Source organism: Podarcis raffonei, chromosome 3, assembly GCF_027172205.1.
Source record: "Podarcis raffonei isolate rPodRaf1 chromosome 3, rPodRaf1.pri, whole genome shotgun sequence".
Taxonomy (NCBI): Eukaryota; Metazoa; Chordata; class Lepidosauria; order Squamata; family Lacertidae; genus Podarcis; species Podarcis raffonei.
In genome coordinates, this window is record NC_070604.1 from 113,119,683 (window position 1) to 113,142,334 (window position 22,652).

The 22,652-nt window shown below is 44.9% G+C and overlaps 1 protein-coding gene across 3 annotated transcripts; it reads right to left on the reverse strand.

Annotated features, from left to right (window-relative positions):
• Positions 1–736: 736 nt before the first annotated feature.
• On the reverse strand, positions 737–22,452 carry MTIF2 (mitochondrial translational initiation factor 2). Of its 3 annotated transcripts, none has more exons than XM_053383665.1 (14): positions 22,075–22,448; positions 19,929–20,145; positions 19,359–19,479; positions 16,981–17,152; positions 15,249–15,409; positions 14,144–14,320; positions 13,728–13,867; positions 12,038–12,162; positions 10,754–10,958; positions 9,286–9,538; positions 7,798–7,938; positions 3,399–3,563; positions 1,774–1,914; positions 737–1,104 (listed from the first exon to the last, which is right to left on the reverse strand). In XM_053383665.1, exons 2-14 carry the CDS (start codon positions 20,136–20,138, stop codon positions 935–937), a joined length of 2,181 nt encoding a protein of 726 aa, XP_053239640.1. In that variant the 5' UTR covers positions 20,139–20,145; positions 22,075–22,448; the 3' UTR covers positions 737–934. The 3 variants fall into 3 exon arrangements, with proteins under 3 accessions (XP_053239640.1, XP_053239641.1, XP_053239643.1); XM_053383666.1 differs by lacking the exon at positions 22,075–22,448 and adding an exon at positions 21,426–21,584; XM_053383668.1 differs by lacking the exon at positions 3,399–3,563 and having other exon boundaries at positions 22,075–22,452.
• Between the last annotated feature and the right edge of the window lie 200 nt (positions 22,453–22,652).

A 22,652-nucleotide genomic window follows, 5' to 3' on the forward strand; every position in this document is an offset into this window, starting at 1 on the left:
ATCTACTTGCACTCTGATGTGCTTTCGAACTGCTAGGTTGGCAAGAGCAGGGACTTAGCAACGGGAGCTCACCCCGTCGCGGGGATTCAAACCACTGACCTTCTGATCGGCAAGTCCTAGGCTCTGTGGTTCAACCCACAGCGCCACTCGCGTCCCAAATACCTATTTCACAACCATGGCCGTGTTCCACATTGGTGTAAAAAGGCTTTCAGCGGGGGGGGGGGGGGGAGGTGCCATGGCTGCTATCATTCACCCAGCACAATCTGAGCATGGAGTCTTGAGGAAGATGGGGCATATGATTCCCGTAAAGCGTTGCAGGAATTGACTCCCAACGATCATGAAAATGTGTTTCCAGCTTGAAATATATAGGGAGTCATGGGAATCCTGTTCATCCCCTGGAAGCGCACAAATGTAGCAGCAGCTTAGCTTTACCTTGAACATACATACTGAATGTGGCATGTAGGTAGAGATACTACCTTCATGTGTTTCTTGAATTCGTGGCAAGCTGGTGCTGGCCCTGTAATCCCCTCATGTAATTTCAATGTGTGAGGGAATTTCTCTGTACTCCCAAACTGATTTGAATAATAGCTTGGCACACATGTCTACAGTGACAGATCCTCACATAGTTAATCAAGTACTCGGATCTGTTCAGCAAAATGTATTATTTTGGCGCAGCCTATAACACACAAGTTTCAGGTTGCTCCTATTGTAACACATAAAATATAGATCCAGGGGGTTTCACTGTACAGCTAAGCTCTTCCACAGTTTTTATTGAAATTTACAAGATAATGATTTTTTTTTTAATATTAAAAAATACATTAAAGCCCCCTATTCATTTTTACAATGCAAGCTGCTTCTCAAATGTCTCTGTGATGCAGTGCAAATAATATAATCCGTGTTTCTCAGCCCATCACATATTTGGCTGTTTTGAGATTTAAAATCCTGGGTCCCAAGAGATCGTCTGCTCAACTTCCTTTTCATTGAAACAAACAATTTCATCTCCCACTTGAAATGCTATGTTCTTGTCCAAACTGAGCCCACAATCCATGCCAGTCTTGACTACAGGGACATCATCTTTATGGTGCTTCATTGACGATAGGTATCCTAGGTAAAACAGACATACATAAAACAAAAACTCCAAATTGTGCAACATTACAAGGCGAGAAATGTTTAGAGTGCAGAGATTGCTCCAGTCCAGACCATGTCTTAACTTTCTTAATTTTCATATAAGTCACAGCACTCCAGAGCACACTACTCAGAATCAGAGTTGTAGAGTTGGAAGGGCGTCAACTACAACCCCCAGCAATGCAGGAATCTCAACTAAAGCATCCAGTGTTCTTACGGTTGCCACATATAGGATTTAACCATCAAATGCCTGGGTAAACGGTAATGTTTTCAAATTCCTCCTGAAAGTTAACAGTGTTGGAGACACACACCTCCCATGAGATTATATGAACACACCTCTGCAATAATTCATCACAGTCATGCGGAAGAGAATCAGTAACTGATTCCACCTGGAGGTCTGCTACCCACAAAAATATCTACATAGCATATTGGGAAAGTGTCTGTGACTGACATGACTGAGGAGGATCAAACTTTATTTTTGTAGAAAGAGGTGCTTAAATATCGGTTCCTTATTCAGCCTATTATTTTTTTAGTAAGAATTTCACGAAGGGGAGGGGCAGAAAGCAGGCTTACGAAATCCAGGAGTTTCATACAATTGTGGGAACTGGGCAGTAGAACTGGCTGCTTAGGAAATCAACCGCTACTCACCTGTCCAAATAACTTCTTGATTACGAATTAATTTAAATTTCATCTTTCTGTCCAGCTGCCCCTTCTGTACTCTGCAGCCAGCTACTGGAACTGTACTTTTTCCAACTGTGACATCAAAGATTGCTAAAACAACAGCTGTTCCTAAGGAAAACAAAAAAGCATGAGAATCCTAAAAGTGTGAAAGTGCCATTTAGGCAGTCTCTGCTCACTAAAAAGGATATGAACATTAATTCCAATCAAAATACAAAAGCTAAGGTGACTTGTATCCAGTACTAAAAAAAACCTGCATCCAGACTTTTCAAGTTAAAAGCTGGATTTTGTGCCATTTAAATAACGTAACTGAACAAGTCTGCAATCTTTCCCCTTTCTTGTTTTGCAGTACTCTGCAGCTTTAGTCTGTTTTACTTCATTCAACAAAGTTTTACTTAGCTTAGAGCTTAGACTCATTGAAATGAATGTGATTGGTAGACCCACTGAACTCAGTAGGTCTGTTCTGAATAAATGTTGAGGCCCATCTCTTTCCCCCCTAGTCTTGACCTACAGAAGTTCTGTTCAAACTGCACCTCACTAACTGCTGTAAGATTGCTGCAAACATTACAAGTAAAGTTTCAAGCACTGTATACCTGAAGGAGTGTCTCCAACTCCATCGTCCAGCCCAGCTGGACTCAAGGTCCAGCTCCGAGGGCTTTCTAACCTTGTGAGAAGCAAGGTTACAGGGAACCAGGCAGAGGGCCTTCTCAGTAGTCAACGCCCGCACTGTGGAACGCTCTCCCAGCAGATATCAAGGAAATAAACAACTATCTGACTTTCAGAAGACATCTGTCTTCTTCCCTGTACAGGGAAGTTTTTAATGTTTGATATTTACTGTGCCTGATGTTTTTAATTTGTTCGAAGCTGCCCAGAGTGGCTGGGGCATCCCAGTCAGATGGGTGCCATATAAATGAAGAATTTTGCATTAAAAAAGGAAGAGAGATCCTTAGGAAGTGGAATTTCTGCAGCTGGTTACAGCACTGCGCATTTCTGCAGAGAATCCTGTCTCTGGTTTGTCACTATTTCATGAATATCAGTACTTTTAGAAAAAAGGTAAGGTAAAGGACCCCTGGACGGTTAAGTCCAGTCAAAGGCGACTATGGGGTTGCGGCACTCATCTCGCTTTCAGGCCGAGGGAGCCGGCGTTTGTCCACAGATAGCATGACTAAACCACTTCTGGCGCAACAGAACACCGTGACGGAAATCAGAGCACATGGAAACGCCATTTACCTTCCCGCTGCAGCAGTACCTATTTATCTACTTGCACTGGCCTGCTTTCGAACTGGTAGGTAGGCAGGAGCTGGGACAGAGCAACAGGAGCTCACCCTGTTGTGCGGATTCAAACCGCCAACCTTCTGATTGGCAAGCCCAAGAGTCTCAGTGGTTTAGACCACAGCGCCACCCGCATCCCACTTTTAGAAATATCTATGCTGAAACTGCTATCCCTTGAATGAAAGTCTTCTGGTGTATCATCACGCCAAAGGTCCAGTGGCCAGACAGCTGCTTTTGGGAAGCCAACCACCAGGGCACATGGGCCAGCAATGCTTACGACCCCCACCACCCCTATTTCCGCCATCTCAAATTCAGAAGTATACCCAACACATGCTCCTCTAGAGAACAGGGCAGGGTGCTGCTCAGCTCCGCCTGTAAATCTTCAACAAGCCGGTAGATGATTTTGTGCATTTTCAACTTTATTCCCTTCTTGGCAGCCAGCTGCTGAATAGGTTTATTTGCGTTCACGTTGAGCCCGTATACAACACCTGACAATGCAACAAAGAGGGTAAGTGTAAAATTGCTATTTTACTTCTTCTTTCTAATGGCTCAAATTAAGCATACTTTAAAAGTTCCAGAGTTGCTCTATTTACCAAACATTAAGGGCAGGGCTGAGTATATTCATGAAGAGAAAATTCAAAACATCTGCAGCATGGTAACATTCTGCACCAAGGAATGCTAAATTCTGAAACCCAACTGAATTGCACCCATTCACACACACCTGCTTATTTTGCATAATTTATTCCACATCTGCAAGAAAGAGATTGGGAAGAGACGTCTAGGTAACTGAAAATCCTACCCTACTCCTCTCTGACTTCCATGATTTCACCAAGCATTCCACACACACACTCCTCAAGCATATCTTTGCAGCCATGTGGGAGAGAGACCTCCTTTATAATAAAGATGAGGTTCTTGCGATGTTAAATTCTGTGCCCTGAATTCCCACAGCCATGCAGAAAGCCATTTATTTCACTTATAACGACCTGCAAGCTGCCTTTTGTCCCACAAAGGGCCTCAAGGTGACTTGCATGAAAAGCATTACGTGAAGACTCTTAATCTTGCATGCAAAGCATTCAGAAATCAGGATGGTGCATGTAGCAACTACCCCTAAAACAGGAGAGTTAATGTGCCACTCCAGTAGGTAAAGGTAAAGGGACTCCTGACCACGAGGTCCGGTCGTGACCGACTCGCTTTATTGGTACAGCTTCCGGGTAATGTGGCCAACATGACTAATCTGCTTCTGGCGCACGGAAACACCGTTTACCTTCCTGCCGGAGCAGCACCTATTTATCTACTTGCACTTTGACGTGCTTTCAAACTGCTAGATTGGCAGGAGCAGGGGCCGAGCAACGGGAGCTCACCCCATCGCAGGGATTCAAACTGCCGACCTTCTGAACTTCCGGAGGCGGCGCAAAACTGTGATGGCGGACCTCTTCGAGCTCTGAAGAGGGGCACCGCAGAAAAGGGTTGCTCGCGACGGCGCAGCGGCAACCCATCAAGATAAACCACGGGCAGAGTGAGTCCGTGGCCGTGGGACCCGGCGGGCACCTGGAGCGACCCCGAAATCACAAAAGGAACCCCGTAAGGGGCTCCGGAGTGAAGGAGGGGGAGCGGTGCTGTGGGTTCATCGCTCTTTCTGCGGAGGCGAAGCCGCGCGGCTGTCACGGATGAGCGCTGACCTTTCTTCCAAGAAACATCGGGCTGAAACATCAAACCCGTGAGTAAGGACCTAAGATTTTACAAATTAAATCGGAAAATTTGGCTAAAAACGGGAGACGAGAAAGAGGAAGTCCGTCTTCCGACACTGCTTTCAAGATCAAAGCAGACGGTCTAAAGAGCGGAAAGCGCTATGAACAGGGAAGCTTTGAAGCTTTAAATCGGGACTTTCGTGCACATTTGAATTTTACTGTTAAAGAATAAATACAGCATAAAATTGACCTGGAGCGGACACCCCAAGGGTAAGGGAAGACTCTAACCCCAAATTCCCGGGTGGCCGGGTAAAGTTGTTTAAACTGCGGAACTGTTGCAAGCTTCCAGATACTTTTGCAACTTTTGAGCTCATCTAGCTGAAGTGGATACAATTGCAGGCACCTTGCTGGAACTTTGTTATATATTGAAAAAGGCTCTGCAGGACTTTTCTTTTAGCATGCTGGAACTAATTTGCTTTTAAAATTGTTTTTAAAGTTGGAACAAAGAGACTTTAATTGTGGAAAGTTACCTTCTTCTTACTAAAACTTTGGTGGCACTCCCCCTAGAGGACATTGGGAATACAGAGGCCTGGGAAAGTTTTTTTTTGTTTACCTTCTCTCAATAGACTGTTTTAAATTCTGGACTTGCCTTTCCCATGGGATTACAACACTTGACCTTGAACGTTGACTGATGAGTGGCACAGGAAAGACAAGAGCAGCCAAAGCTAAGGAAGCTAAGGAGAAAGAGAAAGCAAAAAAGCAAGCACAGCTTTTGCAAACAACTTTAACTCAGGGACGTAGATTATCAGTTCCAGCTGTGCTTGCGACACAAAAAGTAGAAACCGAAAAGCCTGAAAAATCTGAAGAGGAAGATATGGCAGCAGGAGGAGCTGAGGCAGTACTGAAACAAGTTTTGGAACAACTGTCAGCAATAAATCAAAAAATTGATAACCAATCAACAAAAATTGACCAAGCAACATCCTCGATTCAGAAATTGACAGATCAGGTTTCCCAACATACTCAAGCAATTGAAAAATTGCAAGGAGCAACAGAAGAGAATCGTAAATTGGCAGGGGAAGCCGTTCAAATTGCAACATCAGCTAAAAAAGAAGTCGAGGAAGTTAAAGCGGAAGTCAAGCCTCTTCATAAACAGATAGGGGACCAACAAACCTATCTCTCGTTGGTGGAATTGAAAAATCGCGAGACCAACCTTAGACTAAGGGCAGTCCCAGAAATTGAACAAGAAGATTTGAAAGGACTTTTGACAACAGAGTTTACAAAGTTCTGGGACTTAAAAGAAGAAATTGATTTTAAAATTGTATCGGCTTTTCGGTTGGGAAGATTAGTAAGAAAAGATAGATCCAGAGACTGCTTAATAGCTTTGAGATCAAGGGAGGAGAGAGACAAAATACTAGGCCTACACTTCAAAAACTCAATTGTGATACAAGAGAAAAGGGTGGAAATTTATCGAGATATTCCTAAACAGTTATTGGACTTGAGAGCCACCTACTCAGATTTGGCTAAGTTACTGAGACTCAACACAATTCCTTATAGGTGGGAGTTCCCACAAGGGCTATCATTCACTTACAAACAGAAGAAGGTTAAAATAAGATCACCAGAGGACTTACAAAAGTTCCAGCACGACCACGGAGAAGACCTCCAAAAAGAAGCAGCAGCTAATTGGCCTATACCCAACCCAGGTGGAGCAATACCTGCACCTTCGGAACTAGAGGAGAAAGAAGATACACCGCTCTAGGTGTAGCAGAATAGCTCAGGATGTCTCTGCGGCTACTTAGTTGGAATATAAATGGCGGAAATTCCCCGGAGTTATGAAAATGATATACCGGTGGTACATGACCCCAGTCAAGTTAGCTAAGATACATCACCTGTCTGACAATAAATGTTGGAAGTGTAAGGAAGCAGAGGGGACTTTCTTTCACCTCTGGTGGACATGCCCAAAGGTTAAGGCTTTCTGGGAAATGATTTACAATGAGTTGAAAAAGGTATTTAGGTATACCTTTCCCAAGAAACCAGAGGCCTTCCTGTTGGGCATGGTAGACCAGAAAGTGTTAAAGAAGGACAGAACTTTGTTTATGTATGCTAGTACAGCAGCAAGAATACTCATCGCAAAGAACTGGAAGACACAAGATTTACCCACGCTGGAGGAATGGCAGATGCAGTTGATGGACTACATGGAGATAGCTGAACTGACCGGCAGAATCCGAGATTTGGATGTAGAAACAATTGAGGTGGACTGGAAAAAGTTTAAAGACTACTTGCAAAAGTATTACAAACTGTATGAATCTTAAGACGGTGCATGATTTGGAAATGATACGCTTTAGCAATTATGATTAAGTAAATAGTAAACTAAGTGATAAAAGAGAAAAGGAGATAATATGAAATTGAACATGTTATGTTTATTTTAAAGATATAAAAATTGTGACATAATACATTGAATATAGATACATAACATGTAAAAGTTACAATAAGGTATGACATAAGGTAACAAATTGCTGACATTGTTAATATAAAGAACGCAGAATCGGAAGGGGTGGGGAAGTCCAAGTTGGGATTTTTGTTAAAAAAAAAAAAAATGGTTTCTTGTAAACTCCTTGTTTGTAATGTATAAAATTTGGAAAAGAAACGTAATAAAAAATATTATAAAAAAAAAAACAAACTGCCGACCTTCTGATCGGCAAGTCCTAGGCTCTGTGGTTTAACCCACAGCACTACTCATGTCCCTGTGCAGCTCCAATAGTTGGCATCAAAGGTGCCAGCTGGCCACAGTCTTGACAGGTAACACAATGTGTCGAGGGGATGAGATCCGCATTCCTGACTTGCCTTGCAACATGGGTGGGAAAGTGTGTCCCGTTCTGCTCCATGGGAACCCTGCCTGCAGTCACTGCAGCACACCTTCTGTGCACTTTAAGGCCATTTACTGAGCTGCTGGCTGCTTGCAAGGCAAAGTGCTTTGGCTCTTTAGCCATCTAAGACACATGACTTGGTGCCGCTTTCTTCAATGGCCACCCTTTACCTTTAAAAGTCTCTGCGAGGTTTATGTCATTTTCGCTAATATCCCCAATCCCACAGTGGACCACATCTAGTTCACACTCCTCATCGGCGTCGTAGGTGTCCAGGATGTTCAAGATGGCTTCCACAGAACCATCAACATCACCTGGGCAGAGCAAAAGTCCCAGTGAGTTTAAATTTGAGTGGCACACACAAAACAAAGAACAGCACAACTTCTTATTGTACAATCCATGAGGAACTTAAGTCTCATGCAATTAAATGAGAAGGAGCTGAGCAAGGAATAGAGCTTTGATTAAATTCTTGGAAACTGTGTCTCACAGACACACTGAGAGCCAGTGTGGTGTAGTGGTTAAGAGCGCTAAGGCTCGTAATCTGGGGAACCAGGTTTGTGTCTCCGCTCCTCCACATGCAGCTGCTGGGTGACCTTGAGCCAGTCACACTTCTTTGAAGTCTCTCAGCCCCACTCACCTCACAGAGTGTTTGTTGTGGGGGAGGAAGGGAAAGGAGAATGTTAGCCGCTTTGAGACTCCTTAAGGGGAGTGAAAGGCGGGATATCAAATCCAAATTCTTCTTCTTCTGAAATTAAAACCTCCCAGGACTTTCCAACAGTCTGATTAAAATGTTGTGGGGTCACTTGGAATTCAGTAAAGAAGAGTCTACAAGTACAGCCATTAATAGTCGTGACTGTTAGTATCTGTAGTGTATTTGCATTATAAATGCATTTCACAAAGAATAAATGGTATGGGGAAAGGAGGTGGCAGTTGGCAAGCTACTCTGTTAGTTGATTCTTTGGCTGAGAACCGTGAGGGTGTCTGGAGGAGTTTGTGAGGACAGGCAAGCTATGGACTAGTAACTTATGCACTGCTATGAAGGCATTTTGAAAACAAAAAGGACTAAACCCTCTCTTGGGCTCAAGGGAGAGAAACACATTGTAGTCATTAACGTATACGTGAATAATACTTGCTGTTCAACTGCTGCCAACTTGACAAGTCTCAATTTATTTTCAGGTCTTGTGTATGGCGCCTATTTTATCATAAATGGCTAACAATGACAGGTGCCATTCTCAATGCCAGTTAAGCCACACCTGTGTGTCAGTTAAGTAGCATGAGGAAGGACCACAGTTCAAGCATTAAAGCATTTGCTTTCCATGCAGGAGGATGACCTAAGTCCACTGCCCAACACCTCCAGGCAAGACTTTGGGAGCTCTGTCTGAAATCCTGGAAAGTCGCTACCAATCAGTGCAGACAATACTGAACTAGGCAGACCAATGGTCTATCTTGATATAAGGCAGCTTCCTATGTACCATGTGTGCCCTCTTGTGGGCCTTGCTTTCTCAAGGCTTCAAATGGTGCTATTTAATATTATATGGGGAAGTGCACCCTGCCCAGCCCAGTGCTGGGGAATAATAATAATAATAATAATAATAATAATAATAATAATAATAGCAGCTCTTGGGAGCAGGACAAACCCAAGTGAGTAAGAAAGACTCCACCTTTGATGATGATGTGCAGCACATTTTTGTCACTCTCCCCTTTTTCTTTCGGTCGTATAGCCAGGAGATGCTTTTTGCTCTTGTACACCGCTGCCCTTCTCTGCTTCCAGGACATGTTTTCCATGCCTTCTCTGTCCTTCTTGTAGGCGTCCCTGTGCTCCTTCTGCTTCGCCTCGATGACCTCTAGGTCCTTCTTCGCCTTCTCTTGTTGCTCGGCGTAGGTTCTCCACTCGACAACTTCACGGGCCCTTTGCTTGGCAGAAGAACAAAAGAGCTGCCTCTCTGATCTAGCACGATAGCTGGGATCCCAGGATCTGGGATCCCAGGATCTGGGCTCCCACCTCCATCTGCAGCCCCCACCCAACAGCCCAAGGGTTCCCCTCCCACCAGCAATTTATTTTTGGTGTGCACCAAGAGCTACAGAGGGAAGTGGGGAACTGTGTTCGGTACCTGGAAGGGAAGGTAGTAGTCAAACCTACAACTGCAGCACTGACCAGCCAGATGTTAACAGCTCAAATTAGGATGTAGTCAGCCACCGCAGCTGGTACTCAAATATATGTTGCCTCCAAACACAGCTGTTCTTCTTAAATTATCTTAATTTTTTTTTAAAAAAACCCCCTCTATTTTTTGCCTTACGCTTTTTTATTCATTTTGTGTTCCACCCTATACTCTTAGATCTCAGGGTGGTTTGCAATATATAATCACAATATAAAAAACACATGATACGTAATAAAAATAAGAACAACAAACCAAAAATCTACCCCCCCCCAAAAAAAACACACATTAAAAAGGGCATCAGATGTCAATCAGCCAAAGGCCTGGTTGAAGGGCAACGTTTTTGCCTGGCACCTAGAGGTGTATAATGAAGGAACCAGGCAAACCTCACCGGGGAGAGCGTGGGGAGCCACTGCAGAGAAGGCCCGTTCTCATGTTACAACCCTCCAGACCTTTTGTGGAGGAGAGGTGGTCAATGAGGTTATTATGCTTCTGGTGGCTTGAGGAAGATCAGAACAAGCGCTGCTAAGTGCACAGAGATTGTGGGGCCCACTGTGCTTTCCATGAGCCGCTGCACCCTGCCATCTGAGGTAATGGAGTGGAAGAAAGCGGGACACAAACAGCTTGCAAACAGCTTCCGTTCCAGCAGTGTAAATAGCTTCTTGTGCTGCCATAGCCAAAGCCAATCCGTGTTCATTAATTCTGCTGCTTCTCTCTAGTACAGGGATGGGGGTCCAATGCGGCCATCCCGATATTGTTGGGCTGCAACTCCCATCTTTCTGAGGCTAATGGGAGTTGGAGCCCAATGACATGGGGAAGGCCGCAGGTTCTCCATCCCTGCCCTGGTAGCTTGTCCCTGCTGCTCCCCCCCCCCCGAGGCCTGGAGCCCAAGGTAAGTGTGTCCTCGTTGCCCAGTGAGAGGACCCACCTTGGGGGCGCCAGGCTTAAATGCTGAATGGGAAATCTGTGGTACCTCAGACTCTACTTCAAGGATTTCCTCTCCGGCTGAAGGAACCTCCTTCCATCCCACGATCTCCACTGGCATGCTTGGAGGGGCAACTTCCATGGCCTTGCCGTTCTCGTCAAACATCAGACGCACTTTGGCCCAGCTTTTCCCTGCAACCAGAATACAGCCCTTTCTCAGAGTGCCTCTCTGGATGATGGCAGTGGTCACTGGACTAGAGGGGAGAAGGAGGGAAGATCGCGTTTGATTTCGTACAACCAATTTTACGCTACTAATTTTATTTGCTTTTTTTTAATATGGTGAGATGTCTTGAGACGCGTTATAGCATATGTGGATTGTAGCAAACAAATTCGCAATGCACATGCTTTCTGTTTACAGTGGTACCTTGGGTTAAATACTTAATTCGTTCCGGAGGTCCGTTCTTAACCTGAAACTGTTCTTAACCTGAAGCACCACTTTAGCTAATGGGGCCTCCTCCTGCTGCCGGAGCACGATTTCTGTTCTCATCTTGAAGCAAAGTTCTTAACCCGAGGTACTATTTCTGGGTTAGCAGAGTCTGTAACCTGAAGCGTATGTAACCTGAAGCGTATGTAACCCGAGGTACCACTGTATTTTGATATCTGTCTTACCACACTTGAGCCCGGCCCTTCCAAATAGTTCAGGACAGTGTACCTAGATTCCCCACTCCTTAAGTCAGGGATGGGGAATCAGTGGCCCTATAGATGTTGTTGGGCTTCAACTCCCCTCACCTCCAACCAACAATCAGGCATGATGGGAAATGTAGTCCTGCAATATCTGGAGGGCCACTGGTTTGCCAACCCCACAGTTCCTTACTTAGGTGAATTATGATGGAGATAAGGACCAGTCCCAAGTTCACCCACTACATTCCCGGTGGCTCTCCTGTGGCTTCCCAGAAGCACAGAAAGAGATAGATCGGTTGCACACTGGGTTCAACAGCCTAACCTCTCTTAGTGCTGCAATAATAGAAGCCACTTTGCTTCTAAATAACAGGAAATGGAAATGCAACAGGAAATGGAATTTGGACATCTGGAACTGGGCATGAATTAAAGGATATATAACAAGGGAGGGGGAAATTATGGACTATTATTCCAATATGTGATCACAGTAGAGAGATTTTAAGATGGACATGGATGGAAAAATATAGAGGACTGGTGGTGGCAATTAATGGAGATAACATTGAAGAAAAAAGCATGGTTGACATTTACTAATAATAATGACTGAAATGACTAGTGATTCTGTCAGGGAATGAAGGGGCGTGTGCCTGTGGCTCACCCTTTTCCTTTATCTGTGCGAGACTCTATGATGGTGCCTTCCACGGGGCCCGTAGAGTCTGCCTTCAGTTCCAACACCTCCGCAAGAGCCACGGTTGCCTCTGCTAAAGCCATCAAGTTGTCACCCTACGCCAAACAAAGACAGTTCAGAAAAGAGCTGAGTCGCTTGGGATCAAGGAAATGACACATCAGACCACGTGTTACGTTACGACAGGGATGAATAGCTCTAAAATCTGGATTACTGCACAGAAGGCTGTTTGGGGATGAGGATGATTTAAACCCCTCTGCATGGAGACTGTCATTGTGTGGCCAGGTATTCCTTCATGCCCAGGAACATGCATCAGCATCAGGGAATTTTTTTCCAACCCACAGTACTTCCTTTGCTGGGTTGTGGGTTTTTTGATCATTTGCAATAACATGAGGAAAAGACATCCAATCTGTATGGTCCGTCATATAGCAGCTTTGTTGCTGCCTCTGCTCTTTAAGGAGGCAACCCTAGGGCTATAGGATAAACAGAGAGAGGCCAGAAGTTGAATTCTACCTCCCTGCTGATACCGAAACCTGGCCCTACCAATGGATGCCGGTAGAGTCAAAAAGAGGGTGTTTCAAGGAAGCACCAGGAAACAGCTTGAATCAGACAGATCCAAAAGCCCAGGTGATGGTGTAAATGACACCTTTGTATTACCCTCCAAAACAGGGTTTTTAAGAACCCACAAAATGGACCTCCCCTCTGCCCTGCTGGTGAAAACACAGCAGGGCTTAGCTGCAGACGGTAGCGAAATCATCTTTGGGTCCCACCCATTTTAGGATTGCAGATTTAGTTGTTTATTCAACCTCAAAAATTAACATTTGCCCCAACTAATTCTGTCCCAGATCGATGTATGAAACGTCTTAGCGTTAATCTAATGATCTGCAGATCTACACCTGCAGACACACAAGAATGACACAAGCATTTTTCTTTTGCACCGTGAAAAACACTACAAATTACCTTCCAGAATTACCGTATATTTGGCTCTATAGGACGCACCGGACCATAGGACGCACCGGACCATAGGAGGGGGAGAACAGGAAAAAATAAATTCTCTCCCTCTCTGCTCAGCACCCCTTCAGCGAAGCAGCAGGAGAAACAGAGCCCCTTCCATTTCTCCTCCCGCTTTGCTGAAGGGGCGCTGCGCAGAGAGGGAAAACTGTGCAGCGCCTCTCCAGCGAAGCGAAGCCTGGAGAGCAAGAGGGATCGGTGTGCACCGACCCCTCTCGCTCTCCAGGCTTCAGGCGGCTATCCGCAAGCCTTCGTAGTGCAGTGGGAACTCCTGCTGCGCTCCGAAGGCTTGCGGATAGCTGCCTGAAGCCCCCGGAGCACAGTGGGAGTTCCCACTGCGCTCTGGGGGCTTCAGGCGGCTTCAGCGAAAGCAACGCAAAGCCTCCGGAGTGCAGGGGGAACTCTCCCTCTGCGCTTCGGAGGCTTCGCGTTGCTATCGCTGAAGCCAAGGAGCCTGCATTCGCTCCATAGGACGCACACACATTTCCCATTAATTTTTGGAGGGGGAAAAAGTGTGTCTTATAGAGCGAAAAATACGATAGCTGGAACTAGCTTATGGGAAAAGGAAATATGCTTCTGGAAATAGCACGCTTCCAGAAATGAAGTCCACCTATGGCCCACGGTTAGCACCGTGACGACAGGTGAAAATTACCTTTAGTGCTGAAACATGGACAGCCTGAACATCTCCTCCATATTCTTCACAAACTACATTGTGAGCCAGGAGCTCTTTCTTAACTCTATCCGGGTCGGCTTCAGGCTTGTCGCATTTATTAATGGCAACGATAATTGGAACTGCGAGAGAAAAGGAAACAGGGGAGAACGCCAAAGTCTAAACAGCGAAGCATGGGAAGCAGCAAACCAAAGACGTTTCCCCAAAACTACAGTTGAATCGAGTGAAAGGATATTTATTTGTGAAGCTGTTTTGATCCCACCATATCAGAAAGAGCAGCTCGCAAACAGGTAAGCATCTGACCTAAGGGCCTTGGGAAAAAGTGAAGGCTTTCGGTGATTATATATGGTATTTGACCTCTCCCTTCCTCCCACCCGCTTTAAAGAAAAGTGCTGTACCTCTGGCATTTTTAGCGTGTTGAATAGATTCCACGGTCTGCTTCATTACGCCATCTTCTGCGGCTACCACCAATATGACAATATCTGTGACATGTGTACCTCTCGCCCTCATGGCTGAAAATGCAGCATGGCCAGGAGTATCCAGAAATGTTATTTTTTCTCCAGAAGGCAAACGCACTGCAAAAAAAAACCCCAAACCCCAACAACAATCAAATCTACACACCACTATTGTAAAAATTATAAATGCACGTCAAAAATCTATGCTCCACAGAGCTCCATGGTTCTTGTTCCCCACCAAAAAATGGTTACACGATTGCAGACTGCTCAAATTTCTTTTGAACATGGATTCTGTTAAGGCAGCAGCAGTTCTTCACAAAGCCAAACTCCAATTTCTACTCAGGGAATCTGCTAAACATATATTTTTTAAAGGTTTCTTTTACTGTCACTGCTGCAGTCCCAAGCTCCACTGTATGCCTTCATGGTAATTATTATTTTCTTGGAAGCCGCACCCCTTATTATTGAAACTGGTCTTCATTTCTGTGCTGTACAGCAGAGTAGCGTCAGCAACTCAAAACAGCAACTGTTTTCTGACACTAAAACACCTTAGGAAACAAGATTGTGTGGAGATCCCAAGGAATCCTGGGGGCTATAGTTTGTTCAAGGGTGCTGAGGGGAGACCCTTGACAGCTATGACTGTTAAAGTGGTCCAAGAGTTCTTTAAATGTATGGTGTGGATGGGATAATCTGAGGAAAAGTCAGCGTAATTATCTTTTTTTTTAAAAAAATATTTATTGGAATTTTCAAAAAATAAAGAAAAAACATAAAAAGAAACAAATAAAAACACATAAAATTTACATTTCTTACTGTCAATGACCAATTTCCTTGACTTCCCCGCACCTCCCCTTCTTGTATTCCAGTTCCAGTTTTTAGCTCAGCAAGTTCTTGTCCCCAAACTTTACCTTATTATCTCTAATTCATTTTAGTTAACCAATTTTAACTTATAAACCTCAATCTTTATACATCAATACTTATTCTTAAAATTTTTTTCTAAGGTTAAGTCAGCGTAATTATCAATGCACGTTAAAATGACTCTGATAAATCATACCAAGAAAGGCACCGATATGCTGTGTGATGCCGCCTGCTTCCATTGCTGCCACCTGAGTTTTCCTCAGCGTGTCAAGCAACGTGGTTTTCCCGTGGTCGACGTGGCCCAGGATGGTAACAATTGGAGGCCTTGGAGTTAATGAAGCAGGATCTGCAGGAGGCCTGCAATGAACAGAAACACACAAGGTTTGCAAATGAAGTCAACCAGGGGTCAGCAAACTTTTTCAGCAGGGAGCCGGTCCACTGTCCCTCAAACCTTGTGGGGGGCTGGACTATATTTGGGGGGGGGAGAGAACCTATGCCCCACAAATAACCCAGGACGCGGGTGGCGCTGTGGTCTAAACCACAGAGCCTAGGACTTGCCGATCAGAAGGTCGGCGGTTCAAATCCCCGCGACGGGGTGAGCTCCTGTTGCTCGGTCCCTGCTCCTGCCCACCTAGCAGTTCAAAAGCACGTCAAAGTGCAAGTAGATAAATATGTACCACTCCGGCGGGAAGGTAAACGGTGTTTCCGTGCGCTGCTCTGGTTCACCAGAAGCGGCTTAGTCATGCTGGCCACATGACCCGGAAGCTGTACGCCAGCTCCCTCGGCCAATAAAGCAAGATGAGCGCCACAACCCCAGAGTCGGCCACGACTGGACCTAATGGTCAGGGATCCGTTTACAAATAACCCAGAGATGCATTTTAAATAAAAGGACACATTCTATTCATGTAAAAACACCAGGCAGGCCCGACAAATAACCCAGAGATGCATTTTAAATAAAAGGACACATTCTACTCATGTAAAAACACACTGATTCCTGGACTGTCTGTGGGCCGGATTGAGAAGGCAATTGGGCCAGATCCGGCCCCGGGCCTTAGTTTGCCTACCCATGAAGTAAACCCTCCTTGTGTTTCTCCTTCACATTTTCCTCTTAACAGATCCCTTAAAATTCCTGAGCATCAATGATCTCAGCATGCGATCCTCAGCAACGAGTCACAGCCCAATGCCAGTAGCCTGCCAAGATGTGGTATTTTCTTCTTCAGGAAATGGAGTACGCATGGATATGTGGCTAAATGAAACGGGGTGCTCTCTTCACAGCAAAGGGCTTTACTTCAGTCAGCGCTTCTTTGTTTATTGAGTTATAGAAACTAAAAGATCTGAGAAGGGTTTATTTCAAATACTACTGACCAAATGAGATTTCCATAACAGCTAAAATGGTTTTTATTTGGACTCGTAGACAGAAGCACAGGAATAGTTTTCCAACGTATTTCTTATCAATAAAAATTTCAGTGTGGCGCAAGCATATTTTTATTCTGAAAGCGCGGCTCAGAGAAAAATGGTTGAGAACCACTGGGCTAGAGGATAAGCAAAGCAAAAGGGGTGTGGACAGAGAGAAAACAAAATTGGCTCAATATTAATTAAGGCTTTGATTGACTATTTAATTTCTATACTGCTTAACATATTGAAAATATCTCTAAGAGGTATACAAATAACTGAAGCAACAACAGACAACTTAAAACAAAATATTATGAAAATGCAGGTAGATATAATTTGTACATTCATATAAAGTTACTAATATTTTTAAATCAATATTAGCACATACAAAAACCTAAGCGAAAAGTTAGGATCCAAGCTTGTGAATGAGTATCAAAGACTATAGACATCAAACATAAGCCGGAATAGCAAAAGGGCGATAGAAAACAGGGTCTGCATAAACCTAGCAACCAAAATCAATTAACCCAAGCCATTACCTCTTTACGGCATCTTTGTTTTCTTTGATTTTGTCTTCTTTCAACTTGGCCCATTTGTGTTTCATGCCGGATTTTAGAACGATGTCCTTGATCAACACTTCATCCAGGACCGAGTCGGGTTCTAGTGCATCTATATCAACGCTCGTGTTTAGCAAGGCTTTGTATATATGATCTGAAAACAGAACGGAAAGTTGTATTGGTCAGTGCACCAACCTCAGGAAGAACATGGTTGATAAAGCAGCTCTAAGAAGAGCCTGCTGGATCAGCCCAGTGGCACATCTGGGGCAGCATCCTGTTCTCACATTAGCCAACCAGATGCTTATGGGAAGCCCAAAAACAGGAAGTGAGAACAACTGCACTCGGCCCGTTTCCATTCTATACCCACGGCCTTCTTGCAGGGGATTTACTTTAAGACCCCCATTACTCAGCGTCTATGTCCATGCACTTCTTTTTCTACTGCCCTATTTATGAGCTAATAAGAACTAAGCTCCTCCTCTTGATCCCGCCCACCATCACATCTAAGGAAGACTGTTTGAAATTCCTTCTTGTGGATGCAAATCCCCAAATTTCACGTGGGGTGGCAATCTTTATAGTGCAGGCTTTGAAACTTAGGGCTACACTGACTGGGTAGTGTGTCCCAGACCTGGACCTGTTTTAATTCTTTGTATTACCTTTTTAACCTAATGTGCCGAGCCTATTTTGGGGCCATTATATGTTTTATATACATCTGCATTTTAGATTCCCGGCGCTGGCAACTAAATTTTTACATTATTGTTTTAGGGTAATATAAATGTCACAATGCCAGTAATATCGTTTGAATTCTGTTTTATCAGGTTGCTTCTCTCTAGCATTTTTGTCTTATCCTGCTATGGCTGTATGCTAATGCAATAAAGGTTTGATGATGATGATGAACTGCACTCCCTCCCACTTGTGATTCTGAGCAACTGCCAATTGGACGCATACTGCCTTCAACAATGGAAGTAAAACATAGCAATTTGAACTACTTGGAGCCTAGCTGGATAGGGTCTTTGTCAGAAGAAGAAGAAGAGTTTGGATTTGATATCCCGCCTTTCACTCCCTTTAAGGAGTCTCAAAGCGGCTAACATTCTCCTTTCCCTTCCTTCCCCACAACAAACACTCTGTGAGGTGAGTGGGGCTGAGAGACTTCAAAGAAGTGTGACTGGCCCAAGGTCACCCAGCAGCTGCATGTGGAGGAGCGGAGACACGAACCCGGTTCACCAGATTACGAGACTACCGCTCTTAACCACTACACCATACTGGCTCTCACACAGGGACTTGCAGTCACCACCACAGCAGCTGCTGAATTCAAGCCTGGATTTCAGTGCTGTATAGTTAAAGCTATGGTTTTCCCAGAAGTGATGTATGGAAGTGAGAGCTGGACCATAAAGAAGGCTGATTGCTGAAGAATTGATGCTTTTGAATTATGGTGCTGGAGGAGACTCCTATCTATTCTGAAGGAAATCAGCCCTGAGTGCTCCCTGGAAGGACAAATCCTGAAGCTGAGGTTCCATAATTTGGCCACCTCATGAGAAGACAAGACTCCCTGGAAAAGACCCTGATGTTGGGAAAGATGGAGGGCACAAGGAGAAGGGGACGACAGAGGACGAGATGGTTGGACAGTGTTCTCGAAGCTACCAGCATGAGTTTGACAAAACTGCAGGAGGCAGTGGAAGACAGGAGTGCCTGGCGTGCTCTGGTCCATGGGGTCACGAAGAGTCGGACACGACTAAATGATTAAACAACAAAATTTATCACTACCACCTTGGGAAAATATATTTCACATGTGGGGGGAAAACTCTAAATGAAACAAGCTAAAGAAGTACAACAAAGGGTTTCTCATTCTCCTTTCTCAACCTCCCACTGCAAAAAAACCCCCCATCCAACTGGGACCAATTCTATGGCAAATTCATTTAATTCAAACCTTTCTCAGATGAAAGTAGCTCAAGCACATCGGAAGCAGATGGCTGAGGAATGCTCTAGAGGATGAAAGACATCTTACACAAACCTCCTTTATGGCACTGGAAAGGCAGGAAATCTTGAAACAATTAAAATGGGCTAATGAGTGACATAAGCTCCGCTGTAGGACTCCCAAGTCAGCAGATACCAGGCTCACATTCTCCTGTCTTGTCAGCAAAGGAAACTGCAATATACTGAGTTCGACTATTGGTCCATCTATCTCAGGGTCTCTTCAGGGTTTCAGGCAGGAGACATTGCCAGCGCTGGAGGCTGTGAACTCAACCTGCATGCACGCAGGGCAGATGCTATACCGAGCGTCACTAAAAAGGGATTCAAGTGGGAGCAGCAGAGAAGGAATTCTGAGGATGGTGCTCTTTGCAAAGTCAAAGAAACAGTCTCACCTATGTCTTTATGCATGGCTTTTGCAAGGTCTTCCACGCTCATCCTGGACATTATCTCAACCTCCTGCTTCTCTGGTTTTGGTTGTACAGGTCGCTGTTTCTCCTTGGCCGATTTCTTTCTCTGCAAGAGAGTTCAAGGAGTGCACATGGGATGGATGGAAGGGGAAGCAGTTTCACGCAAAGCTGTAAAATCTTAAAATGCAAGGCCTGCTTTGCTTATACGGCAGCCGGACACACACAGCTATGTAAGAAAGATCCACAGGCACTCAGCTCCAGTGAACAAAGTGCTGGTGCACTTTGAAAGAGGAACAATTAAACCATATGTTGTGCCGTATTACCATTTTTCATCTTGTTTCCAATGGTTTCCACTTTTGTCATTTCAAGATGGGCTGGGCAAAAGGCACACTTGAATTTGTTCAGAACAGATCAAACACTTTTAGTCAACGTTTCTTTTGCATTAACCACAGTTTTTGTTTCTCTACAAAATAGACTGAAGATTCCTCTACAAAACAGCACCAGGCACACACAACAGGCATTCTTGGAAGCAAGAATAAAGTAGCTGTTAATTACCTCCTTGGTTGTTAAAAGCCTGAATTGTGAGCTGGTGTCTGGCTGCCAGAGCAGAGGGTGCAGCTGAACTGGGCACATGGGGTAGGCAGATGACAAGACAGGCTTCCACTGTGTTCGGTGTACTTTCCCATAAGCCAGGGAGTGCAGCTGCCGGCAAGCACGGTGCAACTGGCCCAAGTTCTCCAGCGTCAGCATCACCCTCCAGTTCATTTCTTCTCTGAAGGAAAGGATAGAACGGGTCACCTTTCAAGATATATGGACCATTAGAAGCCACAAATGGGAACAAACAGCAGCACCAGATGCAAAGGAGGAATGCTGTGTCTTCCATGGCTGTGTGGAAGAGGAAATGTCAGCAGGAAATGTTTATTGGGGGATGGGTGTTTGTGTGAAAACCATGCTTACTGTATCTGAAGAAGTATGCATGCTCACAAAAGCTTATACCCAGAACAAACTTAGTTGGTCTCTAAGGTGCTACTGGACATTTTAAAAATTTATTTCGAGATTCTTACTGTAATTCAATATTCTACGTAACTATTGAAAACCGCAGAGCCTCCCCCATCCTCCTTTGTTCCTGGCACCCTAATCAGAAAATAATAATAGGTTGTCATGTCCAGACCCCAAGAAAGAAATCTGGCAACGTTATGAATCAAAAGGAGGAATCTCCCCAGATGTGGACTGTGCTGCAGTGATGGAAGAAGCTGCACACGGCAAAGATGAGAAGATTGTCAAGAGACAGCTTTTCCAGGTCATGTGGCCAGCATGACTAAGCCGCTTCTGGCGAACCAGAGCAGCGCACGGAAATGCCGTTTACCTTCCCGCTGGAGCGGTACCTATTTATCTACTTGGACTTGCACGTGCTTTCGAACTGCTAGGTTGGCAGGAGCAGGGACCGAGCAACGGGAACTCAGCCCATCGCGGGAATTCGAACCGCCGACCTTGCGATCGGCAAGCCCTAGGCTCAGTGGTTTAGACCACAGCGCCACCCACGTCCCCCTAGTTCCATACGTCTGCTTTTAATTCCTTATTTTTTTATTTTATTTTTTTGCTTTTAACTCATTTTAAATTTTTCTTGATGCTATTTTCTGGTTTTATGTTTCTATATCGCTGCAAACTGCTCTGTGTGTATGTGTGTGTGTGTGTATATATATATATATATATATATATATATATATATATATACACACACACACACACACAGTGGTACCTCGGGTTACATACGCTTCAGGTTACATATGCTTCAGGTTACAGACTCCGCTAACCCAGAAATAGTACCTCGGGTTAAGAACTTTGCTTCAGGATGAGAACAGAAATTGTGCAGCAGTGGCAGCAGGAGGCCCCATTAGCTAAAGTGGTGCTTCAGGTTAAGAACAGTTTCAGGTTAAGAACGGACCTTCGGAACGAATTAAGTACTTAACCCGAGGTACCACTGTATATATATATATATATTTGCAGCAGCTACCAAGATATATATATATTATAAATATGAGTACTTGCAACCAGAAAGTATGAGGATATGAAGGTCTTATTTTTATCTGTAAGCCTGCCTTGAGTCACTGTCAAGCAAAAAAAGGGGGGACATAAATAAATAAATACAATAACAATAACAGTAGTAGAAGACAGGAAACAGAGTGACACAGACACTCAAAGGGGGCCAGGGGTATAATAATAATGATGATGATGATGATGATGATGCCCGTGGTCTTTGTGATATGAACTCTATGGCAAATGGGCCACTCTCTGGATAAAGGGCGCCGCTCTTCCTTATATGGAGAGAAAAGAAACAGGGCGGGTGAGGGAACAGCCAATCCTGCTCCAAGGCTCCCGTTCATCCATTCAAATCAGCGGAAGAGGACTGACAAGCCCCGCCCACATTCTCATTGCTTCAGTCCCCTCGCCGTGCGGCTTCCCTCCTGCTTTGCCACGACCCTGCCTGAAGGTGGCGCTCGCGCTGCTCGGCCGCCAACGGCTCCCTTTAGAAAAAACAAACCAAAACCACCCACCCCTCGCGCATGCGCAACCCAACTGCCGCGTCTCGAGACAGGGCCGTTAGGAAAGCCGCCGCTGCTTCTCGTGCTGGTATTCCGCGCCGTCCTCGCCCCCCCCCTCCACCGAGCACCCACCCAGGTGCGTGTGTTTCTGTAGCTACCTGTTCTCCGGAAGAAGCCTGCCCTCTCCCTCTTCCTCAGCGGGGAGCCGAAGGCCCCAGCGCAACCCTTGAAAAGAAAAGAAGAGGAAAGGTGTTCTTCATGCCGAGTTCTTCACTGAGCATGCGCCACCCTTCCCGAGCATGCTCGGTAGCGGCGGCCGAAGCCCTGTAGCCCTTCTCTTGCCCTCACTCGGGAAGGGCGGGGCCGCAACTCACGTGGTGGAAAGGGATGTTAGAGAGCTGCTGAGTGAAAGCTGAATAAGCCCCTGGCTGAGTTCTATAGGTTTTGCTTCCTAGTAATTAATTTTCAACTGATGTTTGTCGCAAGTTTACTTGAAGCTGTCTATTTATATACCCACTTCCTGCCAAGGCGCAAAAGTCGCATTACAATGTTAAAGCTGAAGCCACAAAATAAACCGTATAAAGTGTAAAGTTGGGGTCAGTCATGATTTTGAGTCGTCCCTGAGGGTTGCATTTGCCTCCCTCACTTAAAAGAGGCAGAAGTTCCACTGTATTCGGTGCTGCAAAATAAATGCAAATAAATAAATGCAACCCACTCCTTTGTTCAATGGTAAAGG

Coding starts and splice junctions, on each gene's coding strand:
- MTIF2 (XM_053383665.1), bottom strand. CDS start 20,138: ATGAACTGGAGGGTGATGCTGACGCTGGAGAACTTGGGCCAGTTGCAC. Junction 10,959..12,037: donor CGCACAGATAAAGGAAAAGG/GTGAGCCACAGG, acceptor TCTCCCCTCTAG/TCCAGTGACCACTGCCATCA. Junction 9,539..10,753: donor TCCTTGAAGTAGAGTCTGAG/GTACCACAGATT, acceptor TCTTCTGCCAAG/CAAAGGGCCCGTGAAGTTGT.